Below are 23,911 nucleotides of genomic sequence, written 5' to 3' on the forward strand. Positions count from 1 at the left end.
AAAGTTAGTTAGCCTGAGTCAAATAAAATCAGTTCAACTTTTCAAAGGAGGTTATTCACCACCAAAGGCCAGTTAAACTTCGGTGTGTTTGTGTGAAGATAAAAACTTTGTCAGTAAGACTGATTACACATGACTGAGTAGACCTCAGGTGAACCTCCAGCCTCATTTATGTTTCATATGTAAATGGGATGGTGCCAAATATCATTACTTGCTTATATATCTCCCATTGTACTTTATACACAGATTTCAACAAAATTACTGAATTCACTTAACATGGAAATCATTGTTTAGATTTTACTGCTTACAGATCTAAAGTAATCCTACTAGGTAATACTTACTGCAAATCATAATATTTTTTTCTGTTTCATTTATTTGCGTGACCTGCCTATTTAAAGTCACTAGACCTCATGATAAATAAAATGAAATTTTGCGTTAGTAAAAAAGGACTGAATCTCTGATAATTATTTTTTTCAGATACCAAATATCTAGTCCATTATGTGCTCTTTTAAAACTAGGCATCTGTCTTAGTTTTTTTCAGAGATGAGGTTCAAGGAACTGGAAGATTAGGTAACTACAATAAGGCTGAAGAGTCTTTTTGGACTGCCCAGTTATGTAATTCAGTTAATATTCCAGAGCTGTGTTATTAGCAAATACTTTCCTTCTGACAATCTAAGCAAAGTACTTGGAACATGGTTCTTCGAAAAATCTATTGCCCAACCATTTCTGATACTTGACACATATCCGAGATCATACTAAAAATATAAATATGCACAAGTATCCTCACTTGACCATAAGGAACTATTTGTTCAGAGAATAGGTTCTTTGGGGGGGGTGAGGAGCACATTGCTTTGGTTCTGTTTTGGTTTTGGTTTTTTGTTTGGTTGGGGTTTTTTTGTTGTTTGCTTTTTTTTGTTTGTTTGCTTTGTTTGTTTGGGTGTTTTTTGTTGTTGCTGGTTTTTTGGTTTTGGGTTTTTTTTCAGGTTTTTTGGTGGGTTTTTTTGGGTGGGGGGGTTGTTGTTGTTATTTTTTTCCAAATGTATTTATTGTGTGTTCACAAGCTTGTCAGGAATAGTATACTTAATAAAAAGCATACACTTTCCAAACTGGAAGCAAACCAGTCTTGTAAATAATAGAAACTGAAGGTGTTAGCATGATATGCAGTTGCTACCTGCTTTTAATGTTTTTCCCTACTCAGTTCTTGCTATATATGTTGGAGGCAATTGTAAACGATATATCAAGGGGTTTAGCTCTTTATCAGAAATAATTTTCATTTTCCATTGAATGCATACCTTATTTCTTCCATCATTAATTCTACAATGTGGGCTCAATTATATCAATAAAAGTGGGAAACAACCCATCCTGACACAAATATTTCTGAATTTATAAATGCTCTTTATCAATCTGTTATACAGACTAAGGCAACACAATTTGCAGGATGATTAAAATGGCCCTTTGTTATGGGAATCAGCATAGATTCCCATAGCATTTAATTGCCAGAAAGTTCAATGTCATCTGGCACCTATCCTTTAATCTATTAGTGCTGCTGAATGTGACTACAGTCTTTGGATGTTAAAAGTGGGTGGCAATACTCAATCAGTTTCCATTACTGTATGGATGAGGCTGTCAGAGTTTTACTGTTTAACTGTATTTGATGTCACCTACGACTATGATCATGAGCTGATGGCATTTACCATCCAAGTTCTTTCAAAGGGAAGAAGTTAATAGATCAAAACAAGCCATTGCTGCAATTGAATGAAATGAGATGATCACATAAATGAAACTGCTCAAGAAGAAACACAGGGTTGAATCAGCCAGTCATCATGCCCTCCTCTGAACAGTGGTTTTTAATCCTCGGATTAAGGATTTGCCTATTGTTGTGATAAAGACTGAAAGAATTCCGTTTGTATTTTGAATACTTTCTACGATAGTGTTAGTTTGGTGAAGATCTTTATTTTCCCTATATTTTGGTGCAAAATCTGAAATTTATATCCATTTGGACAATGGGAGGAGAGAAACACTTCCCAGTAATTATGCCGAATGTGTTATGCCGAAGCATATGGTGAGGTTATCTCTGTAACATAAAACTCTTGAATCCACCAAAAGAAAATGGAAAAATAAATGGGATCCAATCAAAAAATCACTATATCAGGAGTAAAAAAGCACCTGATTATGGTCTTTGAATTGCAGAGATATTACATGCACAAATTACCATAGCATCAGAATGACATCTAAAATCTTGGCCAGATACAACTAGAGCAATAATAATACCACCACCTGACTTTTATAAAAGTCTCTCATATGGGGCCCTTGAAAGAGCTTTAAAATCATAAACATTAGCACTACTAAAAATTTACAGATTGAAAGAAGAAAGACAAGTTTGCATGAGCTATACTGTCCTTCAGTAAAAGAGAAAACAGGGGTGAATACCACACTTCCCGGAATTATTACTGTATCAATAACATACTGAATTGATTTCTGCCATTGCTGGGCTTATATCTAAAATGAAAGTAGTTCCCCCCTTTGGATTAATGTCATTTATAGTTTCAAATGATGACACAATATTGCTCTTTTCTTCCTTGTTCATGCATTTTTTTCTTACCACAAAGTGTTGGTAGAATGGAGGCTACTTCTAACCAGAAGTATTACAGTATATGAAAATCAGGTAAAAACACCACCAGAAGGTCAAATGTTAAACTGCAGTACAAATTACAATTTAGCATTTGTTACAGACTTAGTAAACACCTCTAATGAACCAGACCTTTATTACAGTTCCTATTGTTGGTGATTAAGCTTTTGCTGACAACTCATTTCACCTCCTGCACTTTTGCATCACTCTTTCCAACAGCAAAAGAATGAAATATTAGTGTCAACAAATATCAGACACTTGGTATTCTTTATTGCAACTTAATGTCTTTACTTAATGTCTTCTCATTTAAGTAATTTGAATTTTTGTTTTAGTCTCCACAGGCTAATTCAAATACCAATATAAAGTATCCTGACAACCAAAACTTTTAAAACCATTGAGTTAATTACATAAAACTAGCAAGATTGGTACGTTAATAAAGGAGAAGAAAAAAAAACCCCAAACCATATACAGTACCTCATCTAGTTCCATTTCATCAGGACTCTCCCATGGTTTGATAAACTTTCCACGAGACCTCTTCAAAGGCACAATAACTATGTAATAGCCTCTGTAAATGAAACAGTTGGACAAAAGTGAAGTTGAAGGAAAAGGAATAGATAAATTGGTGGGAAAAGTGGTATGTTGAGAATAAACTGCACATTAATATGTCACTGCAGCCTTCCAAACATAGCTGTAAACATTCACAATCTTGGAAAAAAATGGTAAAGCATTTGACAAACAAATGGCACCAATTACCTGCCTTTTTGTGTAAACAAATAAATATTTATTAAAAAATTTAATTATAACGTACTAAAATGCCTACATGAAATACAAGAGCCATAGGTTATTTGTGCGCTGCCACCATCACACTGGGAAAAAAACCCCAAAGCCCTAAATTGAAATATATTACCATATATTTAAATCTCAATTACCAACCCATCTTCCCCCATTTTAATGTATAATCAGGGTAGTAGGTTAACAAAATGTATTTGTTAGTGCCAATATTATAATAAAGAGAAAAGAAAGCAAACCTGACATACACTGCACCCATACTCTCTTCCCTTTTGGCAATCGAGAGCCATCAGCTTTAGCTAACTAAGTATTCTGTTCACAGTCATATGTAAGAGAGCTTGATACATGCTCTTTTTATAGCTAGGATTTGCAAATTACATCTATTGGTTTTCCTCAGAAACATTTTCCTGAAAATATGTTCTTCCTCCTCACCCTTGGAGACTAGTAAATTGTATTTTCTAGTATGGCAGAGACCTGGTACTTTCATTGTTTACTTCACAAAACCTGGATATGTGTCAGGCACATCCTTAACTTCACATTAGTGTGAAGGAAGAAGCAGTAGAATCACAGCAGCAGGACATGCAGAATAGTATAATATACATCTTCTTGATCAATACACTTGTCAAAAAATCAAACACTCTCCATCTCAGGGGAGAGGGAAACAAACTGGTTTTCTTTGTTTCTAGTAACAAGAGCTTATTAAGGTGGTTCTGGGTCCCCATTATGGAAAATAATTTTACTGTCTCATAGGCCATCTCCTCTTCCAGTTGGTCTTTTTTTTACAACCTGTTCAACCTTCTGCAAAACTATTAATTTTACTCATGCAATGCAGCTGAAAATCCTAAGTAATTAACAAAAAAGGAGTCTACAGAAAAGGAGCTGCCTTACAATTGACTAAAAACCATCTCAGTCTAAGCCAACTACGTAAACTTTTTTACCATACCAGTGCAAGCCACTGATCCATTTTAATAATCTCTTCTTACTGAAAGCTCTTTCCCATAGAAGAAATGTAACAAAACTTTAGATTTTCAGCTCCTGTAGAAATTACATGTATTCATTAATTCTTGTGTTAAGAAATTTGAGGAAGTTTTCTGTGGAAGTATTGAGCTCCAACAGGAGTGCTGGAAAGAAGTGTTGCCCACAGATATTTAACTAGTGCTCACTAGCTGTATTCCAGTACTTTCAAAAAACATCTGTGGCATGCATTCATCCAGTGACAATATTATAAGCCATCTTTTAAAAAGATGCAAAACTGTAAGGCTAGTTGAACCCAGATTTTAAACCTGCATAGGTCTATTAAAAATATTTTGAGAAGCAAATCCTAGCAAACACTGACTTATCCATGTATACAATAACAACCTACATATCTTTAACAGATGCCTAAGAATCAAGACAAAGAAGAAACGAGAACTTGCCCCCTATGCCTTTCAAACATCAAAGATACATACTCCTCCTTTTCTTTCTTTTTTCATCATCTTTTTATTTTTTAAGCTAGCGGAGTGTTCATACATTTTTCTTTTCAATCAAGGAACAGCCAGCATGTAAATATAACTTTCACTCTCTTTCTCACTTTCTTCATGAAAGTCTCCCCCATAACTTTGAAAATCTACTAAGACTTCCAGCACACACAGAGTAATTTAAACTGAAAGAACAAATAGATCAATAGTAAGCAGAAAAATGAAAATGTTCACACCAATATGCGGTGCTGCAAATTGTGACAGACAACAAAGTTCTGTGATTTTTAGCTAACTGCAGAAAATGTAGCATCTCCTGAAAAACATGTTTTACAGTTTACTTCATTACTTGCTTGTTTCTTTTTAGGTTGGTTTTTTTTTGGGGGGGGGGGGAATAGGAGGGGGGATGACAAATGAAGGGTTTGTTTGGATATTGTTTTATCTACTGCGTATTTGAAAAGCCAAAGTCTTCCACAAACTCTGTTTTTACTTAAGACTTTACAAAGATGTAAGAGATTCAGAGAAACATGAACTATCCTTTACTGATAAAAATTGCTCTGGAATAGCCCAAAATACTAAAACAAAGAAAAATTAAGAATTTGCTCCCTTGAGATGAGCAAAAGAGATACATTTTTCTAATCACAAGGTGAACTCTGCACGAATTTCTATGCATGAATTTCTATCACCATCAAACATTGACAAATACTACCATTTTAATTACAAAGATTACAAAGCCTTTTATAACATTACTGTCAAACTCATTATCTATACTTCATAAGAGCAAACCGGTACCTGTTTCACGTTCTGTGTAATTAGTATTACTGAAAAATTCTCAGTACTTCATTTTAAGCTAGGAACAATCCTGAGCATATATAATGTACCAACAGAGAAACAGCATGTCTAAAAATGTCAACATAACTACTACATGAATTTGTTCTTCCCATAAGAAGACTAATGCATAATAAACTTACTTATTCTAGCAAGCATCAGGTCAGGTTTTTCTGTTCAGTATGTAGTTGCTTTGGTATGCCTGCTCCAAGGGTCAAAGCAATCTTTGTTGTTGTGTTCTACTTTCTCAAGCCTGATCAAATCTTCTTAGAAAATACATGTATGAGTAGGAGATACATTATTTACAAAATTGGCAGTTGGACCCTGTAGATTTAATGTACCTTTTCTGATGCAACTAAGCCTCTTTAACTTTTTTACACTATTAAAAAGAAGGGAATTGTCTTTTATTCCAGTGCCATCTTCTGCTACTGTTTCATCAGCTATCCTGCACGTTTTTCTCTCTGTGAATGCTCTGCCTCATAAATCTTTTTTGACTCATTCCATCTTCAGTCTTCCTTAGCTGCATTTGTTACTGACCGCATCTTACTCAATCTAATGATAATGACTACATTTTTCAGTTTTTCATCCTTTTAATGTTTCAAAGTCATTTATTTTTTGACCTTACCCGCCTCAAAATCTTCAGTCAGTAATGAAAAAGGGGAGCAGCTTTCTACAAAGCTGCAAAAATCCACCAGGGAGAGGACCAGTTGAATCCCCAACAGCATTTAATGACTGGCTCATTTTCCTCCCCATTTCTTTTACATTACATAGGGGAACTTTACAGACCAACAAGAATCTCTATAAGCAGAGCAATAACACTTGATTGTATCATGCTTCGTGTTTTCCTGGCAAATCTTTATTGTCTAGCCTTTCTAATCCCTGCTGACCTGTGCTCTCAGGTCTTCAGTCCTATTTCTGTTGTTTAAATTTTCACACCACCTGTTCCCTCCCAAAATCTATGTAACCTCTAGAAAACTTCCAATGTTTTTAGCAAAATCACTTGTTTTCTTTCTGAGACCAGTGGAGAGGACCTGGTATTTTTATCCCAATAAAAACCATCAGAATTAATTAACCTGAATTAATTTAAGTACAGTAACAATTCTTTAAAACTCTGAGTACTTCAAGGAGCTACAGCAGGGTAGTTATGCACTGATGGCTTATCCATTCTTTTTGAGATGATATATTGTTCAAAATATAACTGGTTTTCTGAATCCCTCATTTTGCAGTCCGTGATGAAACACAAAAGTACTCAGAGAAAAATCTGCAAATTGAAGGACAATCAGTCCCCATACAAGTCTTACATACCTGGTACATGACAAACTTAGAAGTTCTTGTTGGAGCTGACATACCGTCATCTATTCCTACTACCTCACCACTTCAGGGAAGACCAAAAGTTAAAACAAATTAAGGGCATCATTCAAATACATCTTGAACACTGACATGCTTGGGACATTAACTGCCTCACCAGGAAGCCTCTTCCAGTTTGAAAACGCTCACAGTAAAGAAACGTTTCTTAATTCATCTGAACCTCCCCTGATGCAGCTCTGAGGCATTGCCTCATGTAAATGGATCTCAGGAAGAGGAGATCAGCTGCTCCACTTCCCCTCCTCAGGAAGCTGTAGAGAGCAAGGAGGTCAGCCCTCAGCCTTCTTTTCTCCAAGCTAAACAAGCCCAAAGCCCTTAGCAGCTCCTCACAGAACATTCCTTTCTATCCTTCTGTTAACTTTGTTGCCCTCTGTTGGGTGCAATCAAGGACCTTTACAAGAGAATTTGACATTTATTCTTGCTAAATTTCATGCCACTCATGATTGCCCAATTTTCCAATCTATCTATCTATAGATTGGAGGTCCCTCTGTAACACCTCTTGTCCCTTGAGAGAGTCAACAGCACCTCCTGGTTTACTATAATAAATATTACACCGCTATTAGTTCAAATAGTACCGCAGAGCACTGAGGTCTCTGTACTGTTATAAAGAACAAAGCCATGGTCCACCAGCAAGAGTTAGAATAATCATCTCTCTGAGGATAAAAACAATGGTATGCCATTCATTCACTCACTTTATATTCTCATTTGAGGGTACTTCTGGAAGTTCCACAGTTATCATGCCATCTAAGTTGGTCTTTCCAATGAAGACTGGCTTTGTGCGAAGTACATCTGGTGCAGTCTTTGCCGTTACTCTGTGTTGAAGACCTCCAGCACTATTCCCTCTGTTTGTCAGGACAAATGAGTATGACGTGTCTGGCTTCAAGTTTGTGATCAGCTTTTGAGTAGCACGTCCATCAACCTCCATTTTCCCGTCATCATAAAGGATCTAAGTTAATGCACAAAGGTAGTTTTGGTTACTAGGAGAAGGCAAATGATGCTGTCACACTGAATTCAGGAATCAACCTAGCTGTAAATTTAAAAAGAAAGTTTCTGGGCATTTTAGGGTGTAAAACAAAAAAAGTACTCAATTCACTACTCTAAGTAAACTTCTCACTTTCAGGGGAAAAAACCACAAAACCACTACATTAATCTAAAGCAATGTAAACACTCCTGAAATTCAGTTTTACTTTTCCAAAGTAAGTAGCTTTTCTTGAACCCAGAATTTATAGCAAGGCACTCTTGTTAAAGTATCTTGACTTTTTCATTCACACTCGTTATTTAGAAAGGTTTTTGTACCATTTAGTTTCTAAAATACTGTTCTTCACTTGCCACTGCCTGAGATGACACAAGTGATTAAGAATGAAGCAGAAGAAATTCCAAGCAGAGTGCATGTTACATTGAGTCTGTACCTGGATAATGCTATAGTTAGTGGAGTAAAAGAGTTGTAAATCAAAAATGTGTTGTTGCACACTGAGGAGACAAAACCCGAAATGGTACTCAATTCCAGTCAGTATGGAAAGGACTAGGAAAAAAGAAGAAAATTTTTATTTTCTTTCCCTGTTTTCTTTAAAGTGCTGTAGAAGTGAATGAAAAATTAGCAAGGCGTTCTTGTAATATTAACCAGCATATCAACCAGTATGAGCCTGACTACTTGGAAACGCTGCCACATTACTGGACAACTCATATTCCCAGATGACTGAATTTAACAGTTTGGTTCAACACTGCTGATAAATATGCTATCTTAGAAACAGTGAAACTCCCAAAAAATCTACATGTTCAGTAAGCTACTTAATCAGGTGAATGACATTGCCTAGTTTCTGTTATTTTCTCTTGTAAAAATGGAGAGTAACTTACTTTGAAAGGCAAAGCTGAATTGTAGTTTTCTGGAATTTCCCAGGACAGCAAAACAGAAGTCTTCATTACTGCTTTAACATGAAAATTTTTTGCAAACACTGCTGGAAAAAAAGAAACAATGTATATAAACAACATCTTGGAGCTCAGATCTTGTCATATTTCCACTGCTACTTGGGAGTATTAGTTTTCCATGTCAAAAATCAACAAGGATTCAATTCTCCTACCTGTTTGTTCATATTTAAAGATCACATTTAAACTCATTCTCACTCTTATCTAGTGACAACCCACTACGCACATTTTCCTTACCTGAAAATATTGTGCAGAAGTTAGCCAGAACTTGCTTGGCAAGGGACAACTGAATTCTAAGGCATCCAAAACATATTAAGATTTACATACTTTACCTTTTGTGTTTGATGAACCTATTTTTATGAATGGGCCGGTCAGTTTTATTTACACCTTCAAAAACACTGATATCCAAAGACCGATACTCCTTTAAAGGTCAACGCCACAAGCAGACAAATCCTACCTTGATCCACGGGTAGTGTCCTGAACTGGACACTTGGACTATATGGACCAGGCCCTTTGCTTGTGTGGGCACGTACTTTTACATCATATGTGGTATCTGGTTTTAAGCCAGAAAGTGTCATAGTGGTATCAGCAGGAACAACAGGGAGTTCAACTGGCTGGTAAGCAACATTGATATCTCTGTACAAGATGGTATATTTGGTGATAATGCCATTTCTCTCTGCCAAGAGTGGCATCTGCCAAGTTAATTGAACTGATGTAGAAGTAGAGCTTTCCGAGTGGAGATTTTGGGGAAATCCACTGGGTACCTCTTCAGGAACAGAAATCTCTTTAACCATCTCCTCCCCAAAGCCCACTTTATTTCTAGCTGAGAGCCTGAAGACATAAGAAGCTCCTTTGTGAATGTCTGTGGCCGTGAAGTGATCTTCCTTCTCTGAGAACTCCATGGTCGTTAATGTATCCATGTCTTTGCGACCAAACTTCAGGCGATAACCCTGCAGCGGGCCAAAAGTTTCCACAGGAGGATGCCACTGAATTAGAGCCGTGTTCATCTGTGTGTGGCTAATCACAAGCCGAGGTTTGCCTGGAACTGTAGCACAATGTTATTTGAAGAGGATAGATATAAACACAATTGCACGTACAATTCTTGAGGCTAGTTTTAGCAGGAATAGGGATATATTTTCTCTTCCCTAGCTCAGTTCCACATATGACTGTCCTAATGAAGAAATAGTGTCTGCCTCCTGCACTATTAGGTCATACAGTATAAGGAACTGCAGCAATAGAGACATTTACTGCTTTTTTGTCTTCTTCCCTTACCATTATTTCTAAATACAGAGCACAATCAGAGGCACAGGATCTAGGAACACAAATCAAGGAGTAAAACTTCCAACAAACGTCTTATGAATGGTTCTGTCTCACAGATCCTTGTTTGCAAAAAAAAACCAACCAACCAACCAACCAACCAACCAAAAAAACCCTTCATTTATTTAATCCAAGGCACATTTCCTGTAAATTGGAAAATAATTAATGAAGAAATTACAAGTTTCTAGATAGGTTTAACATTAACTCTTATCATTAATAGTTAAAATGTGGTAGAAGTCAGAACAACCTTGCCCTCAAAAATCATTACTACATATGACAGGAACCTGTTATGCTAGTTTCCATACACAAATCACCTCCACCTCCACTGTTTTAGCGTGGAGAGGTTTGGAATTTAATGTTTTTACATGGCTTATCACATATGATTTATTTTCCAGCATGGTTTTCGTGCACATGAACTTGATTTCTTTTGAAGAAGGCTAAATTGGTAGCTCTTCTTAACCTACACACTGCATACAGTCACAATCTTCATTGGGACCCATTGGTCCAAACTGGCAATTTGTCTTTTAGAGAAGTACAGACTGCAAATGTGATATGGACATTGAGGAGGATTGAATCAGTCCAGAGAGGACTGAATCAGTCCTAATCAAGCCAGAAATACCATTATACAATTTATACAGTGTACATTTCTGGAATCCCAATATGAATTCTCATTTACTGTTTCTATTTGATTGGTTGATTAATTTTAATTTATTCATGTCCATTTGTATACATTTCATTTATATTTTCATTAATATTTCTATTTCAAAGAAGTCTGTTTCTATTACAAAGATTTATTTGATAGTGAAACATATCCATACTACTTAGAAATTTGGCGTTCATTTTGTACCAATGCCTGACAGTTGAGAGGTCAAGAGAGTATAACAGCTTCAGGAGTAGTACTGTGATGACAACATAGTCTTCAACAAAGACTAATTAGTTTCATCTGCATTTGAAGCCTTCCTGTGCGAACGTAACTGCTGCACTGTGAGCTCTGGTTCCTGTATTTAAACACTTCAATAGATTTTATTACTTATCTTCAGTTCTCAGGCACCCAGCAAATCAGATTGTTATTGTCAGAAGGTCTAACTCCATTCCATAAAGAATTAGGAGTAAGGAGGGAAGAATGGCATGCCCTGAAGAAAATTCTGCATTTAGTAAGCTCTTTCCTCATTACATCTGTCATAAGTCAAGACATCGCTTCTAATTTCATAACAATTATAGGTAAGCTTTATATAAATATTCCAAATAACTTTGATTTTAAATGTTGAGTTCACCTTGCAGCATTATTGTGGAATCTTGTGAGTGCTTTCCCACACTTTCTGCTATGTAAAGAAGATCTCTCTGATTAGTTCTGACTTTTCCTCATTGATAACTACAAGTCTTGATGGAACAATGAGAAGGCTGTGAAGGCCTTTTGCAGGCCATATTTTTCTCTGCGTTCTAGCTATTACTTGTATCAGTGTAGCAGGGGAAAGAATAGTTCACCTAAAAAGAATAGGAAGTCCTTCAGCTTTCTAGAGGAGAAATTACCAGGAAGTATCACTAAATTATTTTTGTGATGAATTGCCTTTTTTTTTTTGTTCTTGTGGTGGACTTCACAATTAGAACTACATTTTAACCTTTGCGGTAACTACAGAGGAAGGAAGAAACTAGTACTTGCTCTTGATCAGAACCAGGGAACTAAAAAAGGCTTACTTATCCAATAAAATTCCCTGTGACTAAAATGGTAAACAACAATGGTCACTTTTTTTAAATACCATCGAGCCTATCTGATGTTGTAAAGCAGACACATTGCTTTGTATTTCCAGACAGCTTTCAGCTAACATTTACTTTTAGTTTGATTACTTATGAATATTACAATCTTTTAGGACAAATGACAGGATTCTGTGCAATCATATATAGAGTTGTGTCACCAAATAGCTCTGTCTAAAATTTCTGATAATAACCTAAATTTTCCATGAACCTAAAAGAAGTGAAATTGTCAATAAAATAAAATTAAAAAAAAAAAAATTCTCTGATTCAGTGAATTCCTCTTCCATTACTACATGGCAAGACATCTCACATGCCCATTTGCAACAGACATTGCTGTTGCAATGGCTTTCCACTACCAGTAGAAGCTCACGCAAGCTGCCTTTGCCCAATTACCTAAAATAATTTGTTTCTGTTAGCTGCTATAAAATACACCATCGCCTTAAACTTTCTTCTTTTAGCTGAAATCTGTATTTCAAGAGTGCTGTCCAGTATGAGAACAATGACAATAATGGACAAGCTATTCTCCTATGAGATTCTTCAACTACTGTGACACAGAAATTAAAGGTCTGATTTAAATTTTCATAAAAATTATACGATATTACTGACTAGTAAGTCTTCATTTTTATCAAGGTCTTGTTAATCATACAATTTGTAACTTCTGCCCCAAGTAATTTAGTAAGTACTTTGATTTAGAAATGTTCAGTAACAGTTTTTCTTCCACTTGATTTCAATAGTGAGGAAAGGAAACTGAATATAAGAAAAACCCACACTCTTGAATGAAAATATCAACAGCATTCAGTGACTTTACTAATAACTGAGTTACCATCCTGTAGGCTTACTTATGTTTGGTGAATCTTTCCTGCCTAAAAATGTAAATTATGCTTTTGTGTCACTAACTGGACAGCTGAATAGTTACTTATTGTCTGAATACCTTACAGATAGCTTCTCTGGTAAATGTTCAGACATCCATTCTCCTTTCATATCTCTTATGGATATAATCTCAGTCATTCAAACTTTAACAGTTAGATTAGAAAGTCAGATCCTTCATTTGCTCTATTGTAGTATTTGAATACCACCTTTTTAGGAAAAAAAATCAAACAGAAACTAAAAGTGAATAGGAGATTACATCACAGACCTACTACCCTTTGGTGTTAAGGTTGCTCCTTCCCTTGTGTGATGTATTCTCATAGAAAGACAGCGAGCAGGAAGCTCTTTGAACTATATTCAATGTCTCTTTTTTCAAGAATCTGCATATGAATTTTTCTTACAAAAAAACTCCGAACACAGCAAGCTGTAACACCAAGTGAAGAGATTTCATACGAACTCAAATGTATGAAGGAGCAAAATGGTAACTAGCTGTTAATCCCAGGAACAAATGTTACTTGTTCAGAGGATTAAGCAAACAGCAAGAACAGTATAATATGTGTAACATTTACAGACATGCCTCTGATTCTCTATTGCTCTTCAGTCAAGTTTATATGGGACATAGGATTTGTTCTATCTTTTTTAAGTAGAAACATCAGAGATCTTGGAAGAATGACACACAAACAGTCAATAAGGACTAAATGCAGAGAAACTTTAAATTTTGCAAGCACATTTGAATAACCTATGTTTATGTCTAGGAACTAATAAAATTATAATTTATATAATTGTGTTTATTTAAACTGGGAATTGAAATTTAAAAAAGAGTAATGGATCAAATGCTTTTTTTTCTTAAATCAAGTTCCATGCATGCCAGAAATACATATAACCTTTTTTCTCAGAGCATGAGAATTCAGGAAAGATAAGAAGTTAGAGGGTAAGTTTTCAGCAATAGCCAAGAGTAATGACTGGAATGTATTCTAAGATCTGAAATGAAACATTGTGCATCTAGCCACCAAGACTCAGATCTAACAAGAAAAGGATACAGATGGTTTTGATATTAATACAAGATGTGTTCTGCATTCAGTGATTGTTTTAGAAATTGAGTCAGTCACTATAAATACAAATAAGTATGCCTTTTGGACTTCATCTCTTAGCATAAACCATACATTGTCATTAAGAAAGCTCGTAATGATCATACATGTGATTATAATGGAATATCCTTAATGGCTGCACTACAAGCCCCTGAAAACGAACACAATACCTATAGACTGTGAACACCTGTAGGTAAGCATCACACTAAAGCTGTGGTGGCATCAATTGGTTAAGCTGTGGCACACTGACGCATTAAAAAAGAAAAAATTGTTCCTCATCTAAAAGCAGTCTGGTTCATCCCATCTGTGCTAACTGCTGTATTGGTTATGCAGTCAAGATATCCACCATTTAGTACCACCTGTGGTCACAGACTAAACTCAGTGGCAGGGTGTATTCTGCCCCAGTTTGTGCCTTAAATTACCCTTAAACCAATATGGGCTTCAGGGTTTCATAGGATGGACTTTCATTCTGTTTTCTAATTCTGTCCTTTAATAATCACATTCTTCTGAGAAAAGTTGTGAATGTCATGAAGATGGGTTCTTTCAATGTTTTTACTGACAGGCAGCAGGGTTGCTACTTTCATGAAGATCATGAAAGCCATTTACAAGTTTTTCAAATATCCTTCTCAGCTCTGAATTTCTATTTTTCCTTCTCCAAGAAGACACCAATCAAAGTGGAAGAGCTACTAAAAACTATAAAGTGTCCTCATCTGGAACTGAGAAAGGGACAAAGGGAGTCACTGGCTCTATTTTTATCTAAATAAATGAAGGTCCAAATACTGAAACAGAAAATCCTATGTTCTAGAAACACTCTTCACACAACAGGAGACTTCCAAATAGTAGGAACAAAACAGTAGCAGAAAAAGTCAAAGGATTCATTAAGAGCTTAATTTGTATGTAAGTATTACCTGCACCAGTAGTAGATACAAGTTTGGGTTTGCTGCGTGCTCCATCACCTTTTGTTGTATAGGCTGTCACAGTGAAAGAATATGTGGTTTCAGGCTGAAGCCCAGAAACTATCATTTCCTAAGATGAAATAAAAGAAAATAAGAACAATTAATTTAAAATAGATTCTTTGCCAGGAGAACACAGACTCCTTTAGAAATCCCCTTTCTATTACACTTTTGAGCTACTGGCAGTGACAGCAAGCATTTGAGTGCACTAACAGACTGTACTGTGTGAAATACTTGATAATGCAAAACATTTCATTCACTTAAGCAATAAGAGACAGCACACACCTAAACAGTATGCCTCAGGTAGTTTAAAGCAAAAGACCAAAGGCTTAGTGGTGTGAATAAAGTCTTCTGAAATACCTTGCCTGAGGAATACTACTGACATTGTGAAACACATGCGCATGTAGATACGAGAAACTCAGTTTATCATTATATGATATTCAGTCGTTGACAGAGTATCACTGATATAGTTCTAAAATGCCTAGTAAGAAAAATGTTGCATTTATATGCACACTTTGTAAATAATGGTGGTTTAGCTGGGCAAGGAAGCCTTGTTACTTTCATAACACTTACACTGCAACCTGTGTCACTGGGCGGACTGTGCTTCTAAATATCTTAAAGGACTTCAGAAAAAACTCACTCTTCAGGTCTAAAAGAGCCATGTAAAACACCACCTCTTGTCAGAGGATACATCTGATGGCCCTCAAATGACAGCAGCTAAAGAACAAGTAGCTCTTGAGCCAGTGCAAAGTAACACCAATACTATCAAACTGTAAGTATCAAAGCAAGGGGATATCTTTTTGTATGTGTGCACACACACATGCATAGGCACACAGAAGATGGTGAATGGTGTAAAAGAAATTTACTAAACTTAATGTCCTACTACAGGGACAGCAAGAAGAGTAAGTCTTGACACTCGTAATATAAATAAATCTTATATGCAAATATAAAGGGACAGTATTTGGAGGTAACTGACAGGCCCAGAGTCCCCAGCTTCCAGCCTGTAACCACTGGACTACTCCTTTGCATTTTCACATGCCTGAATGAATTTACACCAAATTGCAATGCTGCCAGAGGGATGGTGTATTTATACATCTAGAATAAATAGCAAATGTGCAATCACACATCCCTCAGATGCAACAGCCATGAAAAGTTAATATAAAAATTGTGGGCCAGACTATTCACAGTATATGGATTTTTCAAGATAGTGGATATGAGCTTAGTAAGGATGGGATTGGAATTCAGCACTGTATTTATAGTCAGTTATTAGCAATATAGAAATAATAAGATAATGATCAGAATGAGTGGGTGAAACAGCTCAAATAAAAGAAAAAATGCAAACAACAAAATGAAACAACACATAACGATCTACTACCAAATGATCCCCTTCTTAGATGCTATCTCAGAATTGAATTGAACTGTAAGGCCAAAATCAGTAAGAAAATGTCCGGGGTGATGTTATGAAGCCGCTTTATTCCTTGACCATCCTCTCAATGCCCAGGGACGCTGTGCCTTTACGATTGACCCGGGCCGGGGCCACAGGCCCGAGTGGGGGCAGTTTAACGGGGGCCCAGCGGCTCGGGGGCTCTGGGGCTCGGCAGGGCTCGGGAGGGAGTGTGCTGGGAACGCTGTGCTGCTCGTTGGGTTTCTTTTGTGTTCCAGCTAGCTGGGAAAAGGTTCTGTTGGTTTTTTTCTTTTCTTTTTCCCTTCCCTTTCCCTTGCCTCACTGCCTCCCCTCCCTCCTCGCTGGTCCGGGGAGCCCATGGGGTGGCCCCAGCTGGTCCAAGCCCATGTGTCTGTTCCCTCTCCAGGAATTTGTTGTATTTTGAGGAGTTTTTTTAACCTGTTCTACCCTGTTTTGTTTTTGTGTTAATGAACAGTTTCGTTTCTTTTTCCCACTTTCACTCCTTGTGACCCATTTGTCTCATTGATGGAGGAAAAGGGGAGACCTTTTTCCCTTCGGAGGAGACACTTATTCCGGAGTGTTTCCTGCTGAAGTTTTGTCTCAAAAATCAAGATATAAATTTGGCGCCCAACTTAAGGGGCACATGAAAGTGGAAAAAAACAAAACAAACAACCCACCAACATTTTGCTTTGAATCACTTTGTATTGAACTATAGCAGTAAGACCATGCAGTTTGATTTAATAATTTTTCTGTGGAACCTAACCAAAAGTACGTGTCCACAGCTATGGGCAGGCAGCTCCCTGGCTTACACCTTTTATAAGTCAGGAATAAGAAACAGGACTGCCATTTTAATATGCCTGGTAGTAGTGATTTCTCAAAGTCAGATGGAATTAATGGAAACCATTGAGAATGTGTATGTCGTTTTTCCATTCTGGCCTTGGTAGTTTCCTTTCGGAATGTATTAGCAATTACATCCAGCTCGTTAGGGAAAAGCAGGGGATGATAATTCCCAACCCTTCATCTCCTTCTTCCCCTTCAGATCTGGCACGTCACCTTTTGAAAGTGTCCCGTTTCCCCTGGATGTTAAAGATACCATTTTCTTATGTTATCTAGCAGGGTTCCTCTACGTAGTCTCCAGCTTGTCTAAAATAAGGGCTGAGATTTCCAGAGGGGTTGCCCAGACACCTGCCCCAGTTGTGGAAAATCCTAAGTGGTGTGGGGTGTGGGAGGACATAGGCCAGACCCTGAAGCAGTTTTCTGACCCAGTAGCCTGGAACTTTCCCCTGAACAAATTCAGAATCCAGCTGAGGTGGGGAAGTATCTGAAGGAAAGCTGCAATACCAACGCTGATGAAAAGGAAAAGCTCATTGCCATGTGCTGGGTCCTGGCTAACACTTAACACACGCTGTTAGATACTGTAGGGCAGAAGATACAGCCAGAGGGGCAGAAGAATAAGCCAGCATACACCCCAATCACTCCAGGTGCAGCTAAAGCAGATGGGGAGCCTAAACCAATAACAATTGCCCCTGTCCAGAGAATGAAACACAAAGCCAAATCCATTTGCCCAGTGGATGATGATGGGCAGTCAGGACCTTCACAGCCAGCAGAGGAATTGGAACCTGAGATCATTACTGAGTCCCTGTCCATAGAGAGCCTTCCTACCCTGAGGAAGGATTACACCTGATGGCCTGATAAAACTGTATTAAGTTGGATGGTCTGAATCTGGGACGCTGCAGGCAATGGTACAGTTCTGGATGGCACTGAAGCGAGGCATTTGGCATCCCTGTCATGTGATTTAAGTATTGACCAAGGGATGACAAGTGACCCTGAAGCTCTCAGTCTCTGGACACGGCTCTTAAGAAGTGCCGGGAAGATCTCCAGCTGCAGCAAAACCCCTGGAAGGCCACGGAACAAGGGATTCAATGCCTGAGAGAACTGGCGGTGATAGAGATCATATTCTCAGATGACCAAGCAATTAGGAGCCCTGACATGGTAAAATGCACACCAGTGATGTGGCTGAAACTTGCACAACACGCACCACCAGAATATGTCCCTGCTTTGGCAGTGATGACATGGAATGACAGGGATGAGACAGTGAGTCCTATGGTGAGGAGGCTCTGGGCGTATGCAGACACTGTGCACGGCCCAACACAAGCAAGAATTGCAGCTGTGGAAAAGAGTCTGTCAGAGACCATACAGAAGATGGAAGATAGGATGGACAAGACTCATCAGAAACTCAGGAAGGAGCTGAAAGAGGACCTTCTCCAAATTGCATCAGTGCAGACCAGAGGCCCTGTTACCAGAAGCAGATGTCCCACAGCTAGGGAGAGAGGGTGCACCTCAAGAGTTGAACTGTGGTTCTTCCTGTGTGACAGTGGGGAAGACATGAGGAGGTGGGATGGAAAATCAACTTCTGTCCTGGCAGCGTGGGTGATGAATTGAAGGATGGTAATGCTGAGAGAAGGAGTCCCACCAGAAGGGAAGTAGCTCAAGTTTCGAATGATAACCAGGACTAGAGGGGCCCTGCCTCTAACCAGGGGGATGCCAGGGAAAATCGGATCTTTTGGACAGTGTGGGTCCGATGGCCTGGCACATCAGAACCACAGAAATATGAAGCCTTGGTTGACACGGGCGGGCAGTGCACCTTGATTCCATTGAGACACGTGGGGGCAGAACTGGTTTCTATTTCTGGAGTGACAGGGGGATCACAGCAGTTTGCACTGCTTGAAGCCGACGTGAGCCTAATTGGAAAGCAGTGGAAGAAACATCCTATTGTGACTGGCCCACAGGCTCTGTGTATTCTGGGCGTAGATTTTCCCCGGAGTGGGTATTTCAAAGACCCGAAGGAACTCAGGTGGGCCTTTGGAACAGCTGCTGTGGAGGCAGAGGGCATTAGGCAATTGAACACCTTGCCTGGGCTGACCAAGAATCCTTCTGCAGTTGGGCTTCTGAAGGGAGAAGAGCAGCGAGTGCCAATTGCCACCTCGACAGTGCACCGCTGGCAGTATCAAACTAATCGAGATGCTGTGATCCCCATCCACAAGATGATCCGCGAGCTGGAGAGCCAAGGGGTGATCAGCAAGACCCACTCACCCTTCAACAGCCCCATCTGGCCTGTGTGCAAGTCTGACAGGGAATGGAGACTGACTGTGGACTATCGTGCCCTGAATGAAGTGACTCCACCGCTGAGCGCTGCCGTGCCGGACATGTTGGAGCTCCAGTACGAGCTGGAGTCCAAAGCAGTGAAGTGGTACACCACTACTGACATTGTTAATGCATTTTTCTCCATTCCTCTGGCAGCAGAGTGCAGGCCTCAGTTTGCCTTCACCTGGAGGGGTGTGCAGTACACCTGGAATTGACTGCCCCAGAGGTGGAAGCACAGTCCCACCATCTGCCATGGACTGATCCAGACTGCACTAGAAAAAGGTGAGGCTCCAGAACATCTGCAGTACATTGATGACATCATTTTGTGGGGGAACACCGCATTGCAGGTATTTGGGAAAGGAGAGAAGACCATCCAGATTCTCCTGGAAGCCGGCTTTGCCATCAATAAAAACAAAGTCAAGGGACCTGCCTGAGAGATCCAGTTCCTAGCTGTATATATATATATGTATAAACATGTGTGTTTAAAGTTGAAATGTATTAATTTGGGCATTGAGCAGATGGTATGGAATAAGGGGTGGAATGTCCTGGGGTGATGTTATGAAGCTGCTTTATTCCTTGACCATCCTCTCAATGCCCAGGGATGCTGTGCCTTTACGATGGACCCGGGCCGGGGCCACAGGCCCGAGTGGGGGCAGTTTAACGGGGGGCCAGCGGCTCGGGAGGGAGTGTGCTGGGAATGCTGGACTGCTCTTTGGGTTTCTTTTGTGTTCCAGCTAGCTGGGAAAGGGTTCTGTTGGTTTTTTTCTTTTCTTTTTTCCCTTCCTTGCCTCACTGCCTCCCCTCCCTCCTCGCTGGTCCGGGGAGCCCGTGGGGTGGCCCCTGTTGGTCCGAGCCCATGTGTCTGTTCCCTCTCCAAGAATTTGTTGTATTTTGAGTTGGTTTTGTTTTGGTTTTTTTTTTTTTTATCCTGTTCTACCGTTTTCTTTGTGTGTTAATAAACAGTTTCGTTTCTTTTTCCCACTTTCACTCCTTGTGACCCATTTGTCTCATTGACGGAGGAAAAGGGGAGGAACACTCATTCTGGAGTCTTTCCTCCTGAAGTTTTGTCTCAAAAACTGAGGCAGAAAGACTTCATAGCTTTCATTAGAAAACTGTCCCTAATACTACCAGAATTAAACTGTAAAGGCCAAAAATCCCCACAGAACCACAAAACAGGAAGACTTATGAAGATATTAGCCTCACCTAAAAAAACCAGTACTTCATGGTGTAAGAGCTATGACTGCATGTAGTGTTTGAAAGTGTGGTTTGGATACAGCAAACATTATTACTTAGGCATAAACATTGCCAGGCCTCTGGCTTTCCTGATAGCATGTATTTATTTTATCCAAAAGAAAGCACAGCTGACTTCTACTTTCAGGTACACAAAAAAAATTCAACCTTAAAACGAATACAGAAAAACACAACTATTGGTATGTAACTGAACCCTGTTTTATTTTTCTATCACCTTGTAAAGAAGAAATTGTGAGGCAAAATTAGTGACAGCCATCAAAAAGATGAAAACACAAAGCACTACTGTACATTTTGGGATCATGCTAAACCCCAGAACAGGCAAGCAACAGTAACCCTACTCTCCCTGGGAAAATAAAAAAAAGCCCCAAACCCACACAGCAACAAGGTGCCATAAGAGAGAACCTTTGATGTTAGGAGCATGCATCTGTGCAAATGACAAAAAAACACCCTGCAAAACAAAACCAAAAACAAACCCAAAGAAAGCACCAAAACAAAAAAACCCCATACAGTGCTACAAGCCAACAAGCAAGACAAAATATCCCAAAACAAACACACAATGTTTTTCTGCCCAGTCAAAAAGTACTTACATGTTCAGTAGTATCATCATATTCCCACTAATTTACAGTAAAGGAAGTTGAAAGGAAAAACAAAAGAAATAAGGAGATTTGTAGCCCGGTTGAGATAAAGTTTTCTTCTTAATAGTAAAATAAATATGAAAGATGTCTGAAAAAGTCATGTACAGTTTGAATTATTCATGTAGAATCACATGAAATTTGGTTAATGAAATCAGGCCAGGTATTTTTAATTCCATTTCTGCTTTCCCTAAAATCCAGCTATTTGTCTTCCATTGACAAATAAAAGAAGTAATGAATCCTCTTGTACCACATAGTACTCATTTATAACAGTTTTTATTAAAAGTTACCAAGGCAGAATTAAAGGCTACCTGGTTTATTTAATCATATTACCAGTCTATATGCTTCCTAAACTAATTCAATGCATTAAGTCTTGAAACCACACTGAATTTTGCCATCAATGACTTTATAACTGCAGAAGCCTTGATCACATGTATCACAGAAGTACAATAGGCAGGAAAGAGTGGTGGGAAGAGAAAGGAGCTGACTATCCTGGGTGAAACAATGACAAGTGGGCAGGTCAAAGCTAAACTTGACAAAAGAAGAAATACAACTTTTTCCTTTATGATAGTTGGACTCTAATAACTCACCTAGTCTCCAGTTACTGACCTTCTAGGGTTTAAAATCATTTTAATCCACTACCAGTGAGATGTTGAAAGCAAAAATTTGTGAAAGAAAGAGAACCAAAGCACACTAGCATGTCCTTTTCCATCTCCTCTCCCTTTTCCCTTTCCCTTCCTACTTCCTGATGTACTTTCATCTTTGTCTCCACTGAATTTAAGCAGTAAGAACACCATGTTTTCCAAAATAGGAAAGTAAGTACTGGCAGGTAAAACTGCAGCAAAGTCCTCCAGAAACAGAGACAGTATTTTGCAAATAGGGTCATGAGCAAAATGCAGGTGTAGGAGACCAAAAATGTCTTTGCAAAGCTGAAATTCAGAAGTAAGACTGGAAAGGGGAAAAAAAAAAGAAAGGCAACCCCCCATTTGTTTACACACATAAAATGCTTATGAAGCAGATTTTACTCTTTGATTTAGATCGATAATTTCTTTTTATTTCCAGTCAATCTAGTCATAAGCTGTGAGCTCACAGTGAAGCAGTGAGACATATAAAGAATAATAGTTTCCCACAGGATGACTCCTTCAGTGTCAGGAGCTTTGGAAATCTTAAGTTTTACAGAGTTCTGGTATCTCTCAATCAGTAAAATCCTACTTTGAGAAGCTTTTTAAACCTGATGTTTTCATCCTCTCATAATCTCATAATTTATAAAACAGATGGGAAATTTTGCAATATAAATAACCACATACCTATTCAAACTAAGTTGCTCATTTTAATAAAGTTCTTGATATGAATAATGAAAATTGTAATACCTCAGTGGTTTCTACAGTTACATTAAGAACATTAATTTCTTGTGAAATGTGTCGTGAGGTGCATACAAGCTAACCACAGAAACAGTGTAATAACAGGCTAACACAGGCTTCTGATTATTCTAGGCTCTCCACTGAAACAATGAAATAGGAGATGGGTGGACCAGGCTGTGCACAGTTTACTACACTGACTATGACCTGGATCAGATCACCCTGATGCTTTAGAACTTCAGAGTATAGGTACAGGGTGAAGTCTCCAGGTTTAAGGGAATCAGAAGGATGACATAGCCTAGCATTTAGGTGCAGACCAATAGAGAAGAGAGGGTTTAGTTTTGGCCCAAGAACCTTTAAATGCAAGTGTTCTGAAAAAAAGTTTTTAAAGTAGAGACAAAAAATTCAAGCTGGTAGATTGATAAATAGAAAGAAAAAAACCCCCTAAACAACAAAGGGTAGTCCTGGATTGCTCTTTGGTAAATGAAATGTTTTCACTGTGACCTAGAAAAGAACAGAGTGCCCCAATTACCTGTGCATCTGCCAGCATGATGTCCTTTAGCATAGGCTGACCCTTTGGCTCTCCATTTTCCATCCTCACGTAATGGACCTGGTATCCCCGTATCTGACCGTGCTGCTTATTGGGCACAGGCGAGCGCCATGAGACTTTAACAGCAGTAGAGTTGACAGCCTCTACCTCGACTTTGCGAGGAGGACCACTAGGAACTGGAACAACATCATTGGACAGAAGAGAATTACAGGCAACTGTCCCACCCATGTCTTTCGCTTTTTTTTTAAAAAAAGGGCAGACTCACTATGTTGTCTTTGAAGAACACAAATCATTCAGCAAATGAAAATGCTTAACCAATCTGCTCTACCTTTCAGTGAAAAGATCAAAAAACATGACTGATGCAAAAAATGGAAGAAAAAGGAGTATTAGAGAAATAGAAAAACATGTAAAAATGTACAAAAGCCAAGGAAGATGCTTTGAGATTCAAAGCATTGTAGTACAAAGAGATACTTTAATCATTGAAATAATAATATTGTAATAATAACAAAACAAAAAAAGATTTTTAAAAAGTTTCCTTTTTTTTTGTTTGTCAAGTTCTATGTTTTATTTTGGTTTGGTTTATTCCTCAGGATAAAAAGGAGGCTGATT

At 38.4% G+C, this 23,911-nt stretch overlaps 1 protein-coding gene across 2 annotated transcripts in view; it reads right to left on the reverse strand.

Annotated features, from left to right (window-relative positions):
• The window catches only part of PTPRD (protein tyrosine phosphatase receptor type D), a gene marked incomplete at both ends in the record, with an annotated part of 312,639 nt that overhangs the window by 93,739 nt on the left and 194,989 nt on the right, over nucleotides 1–23,911 (reverse strand). The window contains 7 exons of one of the 2 annotated variants that reach the window (XM_082301167.1): nucleotides 3,101–3,191; nucleotides 7,755–8,008; nucleotides 8,917–9,014; nucleotides 9,443–10,030; nucleotides 14,918–15,035; nucleotides 21,350–21,376; nucleotides 23,285–23,478. In XM_082301167.1, the coding sequence (XP_082157293.1) occupies nucleotides 3,101–3,191; nucleotides 7,755–8,008; nucleotides 8,917–9,014; nucleotides 9,443–10,030; nucleotides 14,918–15,035; nucleotides 21,350–21,376; nucleotides 23,285–23,478 (1,370 nt within the window). Of the gene's footprint in view, nucleotides 1–3,100; nucleotides 3,192–7,754; nucleotides 8,009–8,916; nucleotides 9,018–9,442; nucleotides 10,031–14,917; nucleotides 15,036–21,349; nucleotides 21,377–23,284; nucleotides 23,479–23,911 lie in introns of both variants that reach the window. The other variant, XM_082301166.1, reaches the window with a different exon arrangement.

The sequence above is a fragment of the Coloeus monedula genome, assembly GCF_965178545.1.
Source record: "Coloeus monedula genome assembly, chromosome: Z".
Classification (NCBI taxonomy): Eukaryota; Metazoa; Chordata; class Aves; order Passeriformes; family Corvidae; genus Coloeus; species Coloeus monedula.